At 44.2% G+C, this 13,346-nt stretch overlaps 3 protein-coding genes across 6 annotated transcripts; all 3 read right to left on the bottom strand.

Moving 5' to 3' along the window:
* Window positions 1-197: 197 nt before the first annotated feature.
* On the bottom strand, window positions 198-3,228 carry LOC122844261 (free fatty acid receptor 3-like). Its single transcript, XM_044139546.1, has 2 exons — window positions 2,845-3,228; window positions 198-2,232 (listed from the first exon to the last, which is right to left on the bottom strand). Exon 2 carries the CDS (start codon window positions 2,167-2,169, stop codon window positions 1,219-1,221), a length of 951 nt encoding a protein of 316 aa, XP_043995481.1. The 5' UTR covers window positions 2,170-2,232; window positions 2,845-3,228; the 3' UTR covers window positions 198-1,218.
* Window positions 3,229-4,275: 1,047 nt separating this feature from the next.
* Window positions 4,276-7,741, bottom strand: si:dkey-211g8.9 (free fatty acid receptor 3). The gene has a single exon (XM_044139541.1). It carries the CDS (start codon window positions 6,142-6,144, stop codon window positions 5,098-5,100), a length of 1,047 nt encoding a protein of 348 aa, XP_043995476.1. The 5' UTR covers window positions 6,145-7,741; the 3' UTR covers window positions 4,276-5,097.
* A 146-nt stretch (window positions 7,742-7,887) lies between these two features.
* tekt2 (tektin 2 (testicular)) lies at window positions 7,888-13,336 on the bottom strand. Of its 4 annotated transcripts, none has more exons than XM_044139538.1 (10): window positions 13,292-13,336; window positions 12,260-12,440; window positions 11,349-11,474; window positions 11,069-11,274; window positions 10,848-10,991; window positions 9,939-10,053; window positions 9,520-9,627; window positions 9,302-9,445; window positions 9,154-9,233; window positions 7,888-9,042 (listed from the first exon to the last, which is right to left on the bottom strand). In XM_044139538.1, exons 2-10 carry the CDS (start codon window positions 12,413-12,415, stop codon window positions 8,838-8,840), a joined length of 1,284 nt encoding a protein of 427 aa, XP_043995473.1. In that variant the 5' UTR covers window positions 12,416-12,440; window positions 13,292-13,336; the 3' UTR covers window positions 7,888-8,837. The 4 variants fall into 4 exon arrangements, with proteins under 4 accessions (XP_043995473.1, XP_043995472.1, XP_043995475.1 ...); XM_044139537.1 differs by lacking the exon at window positions 13,292-13,336 and having other exon boundaries at window positions 7,888-8,661; window positions 8,814-9,042; window positions 12,260-13,285; XM_044139540.1 differs by lacking the exon at window positions 13,292-13,336 and adding an exon at window positions 12,525-13,285.
* Between the last annotated feature and the right edge of the window lie 10 nt (window positions 13,337-13,346).

Below are 13,346 nucleotides of genomic sequence, written 5' to 3'. Positions count from 1 at the left end.
AATCACTGCTGAGGAGCTTAAAATCCAACTCAGAACTCAGAACCACAGCAGCTGAAGGAACAAATGCTGCTGTTTACTGGACTATCAGGTGGGAAAACAACCTAAATGTGAAACTGAAATTTCAGATTCAAGAGTTTTTTTCCTTCTGTCCCTATTTGGTGCAGAGGAATCAGTCAGTCACACTGAAGACTCAAATATATCCAGATGTTGCATTTATTCAATTAAATGTTTATTATTAAACTTTATGGCCCAAATTTAGCTTCATACATTTTGTCTTTATTTCCATCTGGAGCTTTTCTGAATCAAGGTTTATAACTGATAGAATTAAAAACAAATCAGATGCATGTTTCATAAATAAAATCAGGCTGCACAATACATCACAATGCCCAATATGCATATTGTGGTGTTAGCTAATCATGGAAGTACTTGCAGGCTCTACACTTGTATTTTAATCGAGCATAAAGACTTTTTAGATAATGAGGAGATGAAGTCTTTAAAAGCCAACATCACCCAGAAACAACAGCTTGATGGAAATGTCCGGGTTTCAGCAGAACTAGTGGTGGAAATCGATTACAATTTTTAATCTAGTTAAATTAAGGATTTGTAATGACAATCAAAAACCATATATTGAAAAAATAAGCATCATTTGCTAAATAATTAAATAAGTAGACATATAAACGCAACAAAAATATTTAGAGTTTTTAATCTGTTCTATCCACTCAACTTTTCAGAGTTTCAGGAAGCCCTGATCATTCATGGACCTTCAATGGCCTCTGAAATTAGCATTAGCAACATATTTAGCAACGAGATGCTATTTCAGGCTTCGCTGACAGGCTAACTACTTTTAGCATAACTTGAACACAACAATTTTCTTTCCCGGCGTCCAATCAAGTAGTCTTGGAAACAGAAATTAAACCCCAGTGGGCTGAGGGAAGCAGCTTCCGTTGATTTTTTTTTTTAGCGGCTGTACGTCACATTTATGGGTTCCCCAGAAACGCGTGAATACAAAGGTTCCAGCCCGGAAAGTGTGTAATTATAAAAATGCGATTAATTGTGTTACATACATCAATGTAATTAATTAATCGGAATGATAAATTAAAACGTTAAACCACCAGAGTTTTCCGATCAGTTCCACAGAACAGAATCATCTCATGGTCTGATAACAAGTGGCAGAATATCTTCCGCCTCTGTCCGTAATATTAAATGATGTCGGGTTCTTCAGGGTGGAGCTTCTGCCCGGAACCGTTCCCCACTCTGCGGTTTGCGTTGCGGAGGCCCTCCACACCCCAGGATGTGCATTTTGGCCGTGACCCTCCTGAAGCAGCGGTTTATAGCGCCGCGGACCGCCGCTGACGACAGGTAGAAAATAAACGGGTCCAGACAGGCGTTGAGGGTGCTGGATGTCAGCGCCAGGTGCCGCCACTCCTGGCTGTCGCCGTGGACGAAGCCCACCACGTGGGAGGCGTTGTACGGCCCGAAGCAGATGGTGAACACCACCAGCGTCCCGAAGGCCAGGCCGATGCACCGCAGCCGCCGCCGCCGGCTGATGTTGGGCAGGCGGGAGAGGATGAGGATGAAGTTGACGTAGCAGAAGCAGCTGATGATGAAGGGGACGCAGAAGAGCACGAGGAAGAGCTCTAGGCGCACGCGCAGCAGGATGCTGAGGTCGGCTTCTGAGAAGTCCAGGTAGCAGGTGGTGGGAGGGCTGGCGTTGCCACCGTAGTTCCACTGGGAATACGGCATGACGTAGACGATGCTCAGGTTGCATGACGTCACCAGCCAGAAGGTGAAGCAGGCCCAGACGGCATAGCGCGGCCGGCGGCACACGGCGTACCTGAGCGGGAAGGCCACGCCCAGGTAGCGCTCCACGCTGACGGCGGTGAGCAGCAGCGTGCTGTTGTAGATGGTGACGTAGAAAATGAAGCCGGTGAGCGGGCACAGCGAGTAGGGCAGTAGCCACTTCAAGCCGTCGTAGGCCTCCTTCATTTTGAAGGGCAGGAAGGCCAGAAAGATCAGGTCGGAGATGGTGAGGTTGAGGAGGAGGACGTCGATGGGCGCCGCCTTGCGACACATCTTCCTGCAGAGGGTGATGAAGGACAGGATGTTGGCGGGAACCCCCATCAGGAAGGTGAGGATGTAGACGGAGAGCAACAGGTGGTTGTAAAACATGGCGGCGCACGGGTGGATTCAGCTCAGAGACGATACAACATGGCGGCCGATCGGCTCTGGAAGCTGAAAAAGATGATAAAATATACAGACAGGATCAGTTGGGATAGTGTTTTTCAACTTATGGTTCTCCAGGGGGCGCTGTGAGAGCCTCAGAGAAAAAATAAATAATAATATTAATAATATATATATATATATATATAAATAATGTATCTTAAAATTTTCATCATAATCTTAGTTTTGTTTTTTCAATGTTTTGTTTAATGAATCATTAGTTAAAATAATGGTATTAGTTGAAAAAGGATCTCAGCATGACAATATTGTTTAGTACAGCTTTTAAAATGAGTTATTGTGACAGGTTGCACAAAATGTTCAGTTGACATAAAAACTAAACTGTTCAGGAAGTGTCCTGGTTCTCCCGCTTTCAGTATTAATGTTTCATTTAGAAAAGGTAAAACTTTGATCAAAATAAAACCCTCCATTGCTCTCTTCCTAACAGACTCAAATCTGTGCTGGACTTCTAGTTTTCACTAAAAAGGTCAGAAAAACAGAACCAAACATAGAGGAGAGATTTCTCTAGATGCTTCAACTCCTCGTCTTTTTCAGCGTCGCTCCTTAAAACAGAAAAGTGTTGCAGCTCAGTCATAAAACAAGAAGAGAAACTCAGGATGTTTTTACCTGGATCAGGGTTGAAGATCCAAACGCTCCATCCCTGCGTCCGACGTCTCCAGCTTCAGGAGCTCGACTGTTTCATCGAAACTCAAGACGCTGCTTAATATGCTTCAACTGCGGAAATTTAATAAACTTCAGGATGCAATTTGTTCTCTAAACATAGTCTCCCAGCAACCGAGGGGAGGTCAGGCGCGACGCAGTTCATCATAGGATGCAGTCGTGTGAAAATGACTGGGAGATGGAGAGGGGGGAACTTTGGTGACCACTAGGGGGCAAACTTGTCAGGTTAACCTGCAGCTGCAGTCAATATGGGCTGGAAATCCCTGTTTGACATGTGGGTCCAGTTTGGCCTAACTGTCTATAACAGGGGTGGGCCCTCCAGGCCTGGAGGTTCGGTCTCCTGCAACTTTTAGATGTTTCTCTACTTCAACACACCTGAGTCACATAATGAGGTCATCAGCAGGACTCTGGAGAACCTGGCAGCACTTGGGAGGTGATTCAGTTATTGGATTCAGGTGTGTTGGACCAGGGAGACTCTAAGAGTTGCAGGACACCGGCCCTCGAGGACCAGGGTTGCCCACCACCGATCTATAACCAACTGAACTGCAATATAAAATGGATTTGCTGATATATTATTATTTTTTTTATTTTGTACTTTTATTGCTTCAAAATATTTTGAAATCTTTGGTGGAAACCGAGCAAATCTGGCCTAAATATAAAAAAACTAATTAAACTGAGCCAAACTAAAAAAGAAGGATAAGTTTAATTGATCAAAATTAAAATAAGATTTGGCAAATTGTGGGAAAGTTAGATGAACTAAATGAGGGTAACTAAGCATTTAGCTCCAAACTACATATTTAGTTTGCAAGCAAAATGCCAACAAACTACATTTTTAACTCCAAATTAAATATTCAGTTAGCATGCTAAATATTTAGCTTTGAGCTAGCTAGATATTTATCAAGCTCAGAAACAAAGATAAACTAAGATTACATAAACTAAGCTAAAAGAAAAGGTTAAATTACAAAGTTTAGCTCATTTTCTTTATAAAACTAAAGTAAATGAGCTAAACTACAGTACAGGATAAATAATCAGAGATAAAATCTAATCGATTATACCTAGAAAAAGTAAGAAAGTGAAATTATGGTAATCAACAAAATAAGCTAAATTATGGCACAATACAGCAAATTAAATAAAAACTAAGTTTAAAAAACAAACAAATGGGATGTTAAAGTAACTAAAAGCTAATCAGACAAATAATTTAGGATCTTTGGATCAAAGTTAGTGAGACTAAAGCTCTACATAATAAGACAAACAAACTGTAGGATAATTTAAGACAATCAGAAAGAAAGTATAGAAAATTAAAGTAAAATTAAACAAAGTCAACTTTGACAAAACAACGCAAAGCGATTACACACAAAATTAAATAAAGTGAAATAAGCTCAATTTCCGATAAACTATGATTATCCAAGTTAAAGTAAGATGCAGTAATCCAAAACTCAACTGAGGTAAAATAAAAATGAGCTAAAGTACAACAATCTTAATGTAGATCAAATAAGATAAAAATGAAAAAACACAAATCCAGCATCAGATTTTATTGGGATCAAAATGAAGACAACACACAAAAGACTTAATTTTATTTAATTCAGTTAATTTTTAATGCATCAGTTGTAAAATTCAACCATTAAGGGGTTTAACAGAAAACATCCAGTTCAATAAAAATAGTTTTAAAAATCCTTCCTGTTTACTCTTGGAATCCAACAATAGTTCAAAAACAAACAAGGTTTCTGAGAAAAACTTTATGTCTCATGATTGAGAAACATTTATTTACATATTAATGGAACTAATTGGTTTTAGACATTAAATTGTAGTTAAACCTTTGAAATTTGACTTAAGGGTGTTTTATGTAGCTCAGTTATAAAAGAGAAATGAACATTTCAGTAACTGCTCGTTGGACGACAAACAGATCAGTTTGCCTGATAATCAAATGATCAATGATCAAATCACTGCTTTAAAAAAAGGCTTAATGTTTGTAGAAATTCAACTTTAAATCCATCCTAAAGATTCGTTTCTGAGGAATAACAGTTTGTTGCTCTCAGGGAATAAAAGAGTCATGGTAAAAACTTTGACTTGAGGAAAACTGGTGAAATCATGAGTCCTCACTCTGTCATGTTCACCAGTTTCTTTCATCCACAGAAACATTTGGATGGAAGCTACAAGAAACATGACTGGGAACAATAAAGTTCCCAAATCTGTGCTGGCTCAGACCTGGAGATGAAAGATGGTGGATTTGTTTGGTTCGCCGTCCAATCCTTGACTTTCTCTCGTCACCTCGGCCTCCGCCCGCATGTTGGCAGATGTTATAGGTGGAACCTTGGTATTTGCAAACCCGCTGGTGGGTTTGGCTCGATGTCGACACCCATCGCTCCACCTGAGGTGACTCTGCTGGCCACAGATTCTTCTCAGGATGCCCCTCGACCCAACAGGTGAAAGCATCAGCATCACCACTGGCTCCAGGAAGACGTTGCAGGAACTCGTCAGCATTGCTGTTGTCCTCCATTTAATGCTTTCCTGCTGAACAAATCCTACGATGTGCGAGGAGTTGTAGGGGGCATAGCAGATCACAAATACAGCCAATGTGGACAGGGCCACTGCCAGGACTCTCCTCTTACCCAAAGGAGGCAAATTTGAGCGCCACACCAGAGTGACGCAGCGCAGCGTGCAAAAGGAAGTGACAATCAGAGGCAAAATGAACAAGACGATGGCCATCTCCAAGCGAAGAGGAAGCAGGATCTTCAGCTGCGTTGCGTTGAAATGTTCGTAACAGGCAGAGATTTCATCCTGGACACCAATGAAGTAAGCCCCACCTTCAGCCATCAGGCTAAGCCCAAGATGCACCATCACTACTGCCCACAAGGCGACGCAGATGTAGCAGGACAGTCTGGCACGGCGGTATCTCTTGTAGATGATGGGGTAAGCAATGCTGAGGTATCGCCCAATCGTGACAGCGGTGATGAAGAGGCAACTGACATACAGAGAGGAGTAGAGGAAGAAGCTGTAAACCGGGCACAAGGGTGGTGGCAGCATCCAGTCCTTTAGTACCGTCTCTAGAACCTTTACAGGCATCCAGGCTACAAGTGCCAGGTTGGCCAGACACAGGTTGAGGGCGTAGACCACGTTGGGCGTGGCACCGTGTTTTCGAGCCTTACGGATGTAGACGAAGAAGACGAGCAGGTTGGCAGGAAGTCCCAGGAGGAAGGTGAAGCTGTAAACTGAAAGAGCAACGCAGTCTAAGACTGTAAGATCCATCTCTTTAGACGAGTCTGCTGAAGAACCAAGACTTCTCTTGGTTTACCATGGCCGATCAAACAGGAGCGTCTAAGCCAAGCAGACCACCTGGACATCCATCCTGGTGTCGTCTGCGCTCACGTTCTGCTGGTCAGCGATGGAGGGCGGGCCGAGCTCTTCCTCCATGGTGCACACTCATTTCTGACGCAGAAGTAAAAACTCCACCGTCGGGTGACAACAGCAACAAAGGAGGCGGTGGCCACAAAGTGGGCGCGTTGGGGGCGAGGTGCACACGACATGATGACAGATAAGGAGACGTAGCCACTCAGGCAGAAGTATGGCGCATTTACCCCACACCAGCCGGCCTTAATCACCCTCTCAGCAAAGGCCAACAGACAGGTAGCATCTGGGCCCTTAAGTGAAATGATTCAGAATAATCTGAGCGGTTAGGAAGCGCATGCTGTCAGAGTGGCCTGGAGGGCCGGGCAGTAAAGCAGTAAACGTGACCTCGGTGATGGTCGGTGACAGGAGGCTGGGCCCTTGGACAGGGAGACGTGTTTGTGGCACAAAGTTGCTCTAACAGTTTTATGACGGAGAGAAAGTTCCTGTGACGGTCACGTTGGACGCTTTTGGTAAAGAAAATGGAGCAGAAAATCTCTGAGGCCTTTTATTAGAGGGAACCTGAGATACCAGGAAATGTTTTTCCCTGAAAGCGATCCAAACAGGAGGTGTTGGCTAGAGAACCGAGCCGGCCTCCTGACTGGACTCCAGACTAATAGCTGCTGCTTTAATGTTGGTTGGGTTCAGCAGGTTGGTTCTCGTTATGGTTCCCTTTCTTCAAACTACAGATGGACAACAATGCATCCCCTGATGCAGACGCAGGTGAGATTTATGGGATTTATTGAGGTGATGACCATGTTTACCACATTATTTATCTGAAGCAGAGTCAAAGTTCACGTTCTTATCACAGCCTTTATGCCTCCATCAGCGGTAGTTGAACACTATGACAAAGCCAAACAGTCATTAAACACAACGGTTGACAAGACAGAGTGAACATGCTCAACTGTGAATTTTAAATAAACATGCCGGTGGAATAAATCTGAGAAAAATAAGGCAATTAAATCACTTATTAGAGAATATTTATAGCAGGGGTCTCAAACTCCAGGCCTCCAGTCGCTGTCCTGCAGGTTTTAGATGAGCCACAGGAACAAAACACTGGAATGAAACGGATCTCTCCTCTGTGGATCAGTTCTCCAGAACCTTAATGACCTCATTATTCTGTTCAGATGTTGCAGCAGAGGCTCATCTAAAGGTTTCGGGGCAGCGGGCCTGGAGGAGTTTGAGACCCCTGATTTATAGGATAATCAAAAATGTCCAAAACCTCCAGTTTGTCACATGTTGATGGTTTTTCTTTCAAATGCCAATATCATCCTGATCAATGGTTCTCCAGGCTTTTGAAAGGACTTTCAATGTTCTTCAAAATGTTCTGAAATATGTTATGGTATGTAAGCAAAACCTGAAATAAATGATATGAAAGCCTGGTCCAGGTCCACCAACGACCTGAGACCTGCCAAAATGTCCAGGGTGGATTTCTGGATCTTTCAGGATATTTTCACACAATTTCTAGGGAACATTTTTTAGTAGATTCAATGAAAAATCCTTCTTTGAACCATCATCTCCAGAGGTTCCACATGCCGATCTAACCCCGTTTCTCCAGAAATCTACAATCCAGTCTTTTGTTTCCATTAGATACAAGATGAGACGATTGTTTTGTTCCTTTAGTTAATTGGTGATCCAGAGTTTGTCTGTTCTGGTGGGGACGGTGTTGTCCACTCAGAGGTTTATAACGTCAGTCACACACTCAGTCGTGACATTGATGTCGTTTCCATGTGGCTGGCAAAGAGCAATCCAGTCAGTTGCCTCGTCCTTTTAGGGCTTCTTCACTTTCCTATAGCCACTTGGTTGCACTCATTTTCTTTAGTCTCTGCACAAGTTTCTTATAATCTGAGCCCAGAAAAACAAGGTTGTGATCTGATTTTCCCAGAAAAGATCTTCATTATGAGATGTATGGACCCTTGATATTAGTGTAAAACAAATCTCTGTTGGAAAATGATGTGAACGGAGTCGTACTGCCAAGAGGTCAGTGTCTGGACAGTGAGATGACACTTCACAGAAACATGTCCTGGACACCATCTGCTGTTGATCCACCTCCTTCTGTTTTCCCTCTGTAAATCTCTGAGGAAGGCTGCCAGAGGGATGTTTGAGTCTGGGATGCAACCCTGCAGCCATGCCTCAGTAAAACACACTGCGCTGCACTTCCTGTACTCTGAGTCCTTGTCAGGGCTTGAATTCATCATCCTGTCAGCCAACAGTCTCAGGTTGCCCATTGCGATGGACGTTAGAGATGGTTTAAACTTCCTCCTCCTCTCTCCTGCGCTGCTTCCTTTTCAAATCCTCTGGGGTTTTGTCTTCAGTTGTGGTATTATTTCAGCTTTTGCAATGTTAATCAGCAGCTCCCAGTTGTAAACCACCTTGTTGCTATGGTTACACATCAGAACAAATTAGCAAAGTATTATCAAAAATCAATCCAGGTGCACAGCATCCAAAACCAGACGGAACCATTATCCAAAAAAAAAATGGAAAAATAAAAACTGAATGAAAGCTACACCGCCGTGCTGACCGGCGCAGACCTGGACTGGAGCCGAGGTGTCTGCTCACTGGGCCAGCAGCTGAAGGTTGCTCCTCCCACTGGAGTTCACGAGCGGAACCAGCGGCACCGCGGTCCGGTCGGAGCTGGACTGAGACGTGATGCGGGTCCTGCACTGCATGCTGCGCTCTTCCAGAGACAGGGCTTCCTGCTTTCTGGAGAGATCCTGGCACATGCGGCCGTGGTGGAGCGTCATCTTCTGCAGAGAGAGTCTGAGAGGAAAGACTACGCTAACTCAGGTACCGAGGTCCAAAAGCAGCTCCTGTGATAATTATTGGTAAACTTAGAGAATTTTTGCTGCAACACTCATCTACTGGACTCACTGAGCGTCTGACAGCTTCTGCTTCAGGGCCTGGATGGTGGCCTCCAGCTGCTGGACCTCAGCAACGAGGCCGTGCTGCACCTGGAAACAGAGCAGGAGAAGCTTCAGAGGTTTCCCTGAGAGCGGCCGGCGAGCCGGGCTTCACGGACCTCGTCGCGGCACAGATCCGTGCCGGACCTGCGGGTCCTGGCCTCCAGCCGCGTGTGAGCCAGCTTCAGGGAGGCCGTCTTGGCCTGCAGGTCAGCGTCCAGCCCACGGATGTCGCCCTCCATGGCTGCCATTTCATCCTCAGTCTGAGCAGGAAAACAGGAGAACATCAGGAACATCTGGATGCTCAGAAATGTTCCTTTCCTGTTTGCTTTCGTACAGTTTTGATTTGCCACTGCAGCTCATCTCTGGCCTGCTCCTCGTGGTGCTTCCGCTTCCGGAGAGCGAACTCTGTGGCTCGGCGCTGAGCCTCCAACTCATTCTGGACCTACAAAAAGCAAACAGAACCGTAAATGATCAGAGCACAACCCGTTCTCCTTTTCACTGTTGTCTTTGTGCAATGACAATAAAATAAAACTAAGTCATAATCAGTGATCGATTAATTCATCGATGGCCATCTTGAATTTTTCAGTTGGTTTTGATCCTAAAAGAACTTTTTAAACCATCAGGGAAACACTTTGTAAATCTGATCCACTGCTCTCCATCCTGTCCAGAGCGCCCCCTGCTGTGTGTCAGGAGTAAGCAGCTGAACATCAAAATGCACCAGCTGCAGCCGACTGCAGGGTTCATCTCACCCACCTGCGCTCTGCTCAGGCTCATGTTCTCCCTCATTTGCTGGGAAACGAGGACGGCCTCGTGGGCTCGCGCCACGTTATACTGGCTGAACTGCGCCCACTCCTGGGGGGAGGAGGAACTGCAACGACGAGGACATTTCATCAGGTCAGCTTTAGAAATGTTGAACCAGGGGGAGTTCTGTGTTAAATGTAAAATGCATAAGCTGCAGCAGAGTGTTGTACAGACTTCTATAATGACACTATTTCTGATAAAAGAACTTACAACAATCACAATAAATCTGAGATTTAAATGCTGTAAAATAAAAATGGGTGTTAAAAGCACTTTAAGATCATTTAGTCCTGGAGCAGAATAATGTCAGAAAGCAGATTATTGGGAGAAAAGGAGTGAATCTGAACCGACGGACGTTTTCATCACTGGACCTTAAAGATGGTAACGTAACTTTCAAATAAGAAGTGGAGCGAAGCCAATTAAAGTTCTCAGAACTGGCAATAAAACTTTAAATGAATTCACCAGGATGCCAGTCGGAGGTCAAGCTGCTGTATGTCACCATAAACTGTCCCAGAAGTTATTACAATAAACAATGATGTTGTTGTTTTGAGACCATTTTCAGGTGATATAGTAATAATGGCCTAATAATGCAAGTACACATTTTAAAGATCAATAAACTTTAAAGAAAATGTAACTCTGGAACTGGAAGACATTTTTAAAGCACCAAGTTTGTCGCTTCTAAACCTTTTATATAAAGAGTTTCATTAATCCAACCAAGTTGCATTAAAATCCTGAACAACTGTCTCAAAATCCTTCAAACAGCAGCAGAGCTTGAGCTTCAGACGGTCGTCAAGGACAACGCCGAGCTTTTCTACAACCGCCTGGTGAAATGGAGAACAGGGACCAAGAACCCTTCTGGTTTACCCTGACGGTATCCGGGTCGGGTTCGTCTTCAGGGAGACGCTCGGCGACTTTGTTGTGAGGGACAGGCAGGACGTGTCGATGTCCAGAGCTTCCATCTTGTTCTGCAGGTCAGAGGTCAGCTGGTGTCGGACCTCCTGCAGGATGCTGTGCAGCAGAGCGCAGCGCGTCAGTCGGAGGGAGGAGTCGGGTCGGCGTGGCGCCGGACCCTCAGCAGGACTCACCCCAGCTGCTCGAAGGCCTGGTGGACGCTGCGCTGCAGACGCTGCTGCACGCCTTCGATCAGCTCCACCTCCTGCTTCAGCTGCGCCTCCACCGGGTCGCTGACCAGCTCGTAGCCGCGCCGGCCCTCCCGCAGCGTCAGGCACTCGTTGGTGACCTCCAGGGGGACGGAGGTGGCGGCCAGGGCCAGCTCGCTCCGCTCTTTGGACTGGAACGGCACAGAAACGCAGAATGATGAGAAACGTGGGAACAAAAGCTGAGAAACGTTTCTGATCCCGTCACCAGAGTCAGAGCCTCCATCTCCTCGTCCACTTTCTGTGCGCAGATTTCCAGGACGTTCCTCCACCGGGAAACGTCCCAGATCCGATCGCTGAGCCTGCGAGACGTGTCGCCCTCATCCCACACCGTCTGCACATGCAGAGGAAAAGCGATTCGATGGTTTACTGCAAGAGAAGCTCCATGATTCAACAAAACCACGAAGCAGAATCCAGCAAATGAAGGAAAGCTCTGGGCACCAGCAGGTCATCACAGGGTCAAACATCGAAACCCGAAGCTCTGATTTCTGTTATTACACAATTAAATGTGTAATAATTGGACTTATTCAACCTGTCATAAGAGAAAAAATTTAATTAATTAAATTAAATGATTTTGAAAAAGTTAATTTTTTCAAAATCATATTTTCTCCGTGTTATTCATTTACATTAGTTTCAAACAAAATACTTAACAAGCTAAATATTTTACTGATTTAAATATTTAGCTCCAAATTAAATATTAGCTTCCTACCTAGATAATAAATATTCAGTTATTTAAATAATCAGCAAGTTTATATTTAGTAGGTTATATATTTAATTTAACAACTAAAGATTTAGCTTGAAGATAAATATTTAACATGCTAAGTAAATACAATATATAGCTGAAATTGACATAAATGAATAACGAGGTGAAAATCTGACTGAAAAATGAGCTCCCATATTTTATAGTCTGTCATCTTGAACATCCAGGAAGCAAAATGTGAGTTTGATGTATTAATAATAATATACGGTATGACTGGGTTTTGTCTGTATCTTTATAAACTAGACCCCATAAAACTGTCATCAAAATAAAAGATAGAAAAAGAAACGACCTATACAGCTAAATGTTTAAAATCTCCTCAGACGGTCCTGGGCTGTCTGGACTCCGCCTGGACGCCCCACCTTGCAGTGGGTCTCGTTGCGCAGCGTGCGGCCCTCCTGCCGGACCTGCTGGGAAACGTGTTGCTCGTGTTGCGCGGTGGCGGCCAGCTGCTGGTTGTTGCTGAGCCACTCTGACACGCTGTGCCGCAGGCTGGGCTTGGAGGAAAGAGCAGACATCCTGCTGCAGCTCCGGACTCCAGACCTGGACAAACCCTGAAGTATTAGCATCCTGAAAAACTCTCTGCATGTGGAGATACTGAAGTTCCTCACTGCAGTCTGTCTGCACCTTCTCTTGACGTTGTTCCTAAAGGTCTCCACCTCACTGCTGCCATTTCTGATCGAGCTCTGTACTGGTGGAAAGCGGCTCTCTGACTTTTCATTAAGTTTTTGTCTGAATGTTCTTTATTCTCGTGTTTTTGTGACCTGAAGCACTTGAACTACCCGTTTGCTGAAATGTGATCTACTTAAACCAAACCCTTAGTCCGGAGAACCGCTCTCTGTCAAGTTTTTGTTTGATTGATGACTATAATATTGGTAAGATGTGAATCTGATATCACACGAATATTTTCATCAGCTCCGTTTTGAAGCAGGTTTACTGCGATCAGTAACAGCTGATCTTTCAGCTAATACTTCAGACTGGGAGATAATAACTATAAATATGAACTGATACCAGATCCCGAAGGGATCAGCAGAGTATTTTTGAATTGAACAAAACAAAATGTTTATTGGATTAGGTTAGTTTTAATTAAGTTTAAAATTAACTATTTTTCATCTGATCACTTTTTTTTACAGCAATTAGTCAATGTAAACTCCAACCATAAACAAAAACTGATTTCACAAGTCCAATAACTAGAACTGTACATGGAGCAAAAAATAATTATCTGAAATATTTCACGTATTAAATAAGTTGTCAACTTTCTAAAGTCAATTGTACCATCAGAACTTTACCCGTCTGAGTCCAAACTGTCCCCGGAGTTCTACAGTAACACAGAACCTCCCAGATTCGGTCCTAAACTGGACCCAAAAGGCTCATTTTTATGGGTTTTAACTCACCTTCGTTCCAGAAGGTTCCGACCGTCGGCGGCGCGTTCGGGTCCGGCGTTTCTAT

Source organism: Gambusia affinis, linkage group LG14, assembly GCF_019740435.1.
Source record: "Gambusia affinis linkage group LG14, SWU_Gaff_1.0, whole genome shotgun sequence".
NCBI classification, from domain to species: Eukaryota; Metazoa; Chordata; class Actinopteri; order Cyprinodontiformes; family Poeciliidae; genus Gambusia; species Gambusia affinis.
The sequence above is the reverse complement of the archived record's forward strand: the minus strand, read 5'-3'. Positions and strand labels throughout refer to the sequence as shown.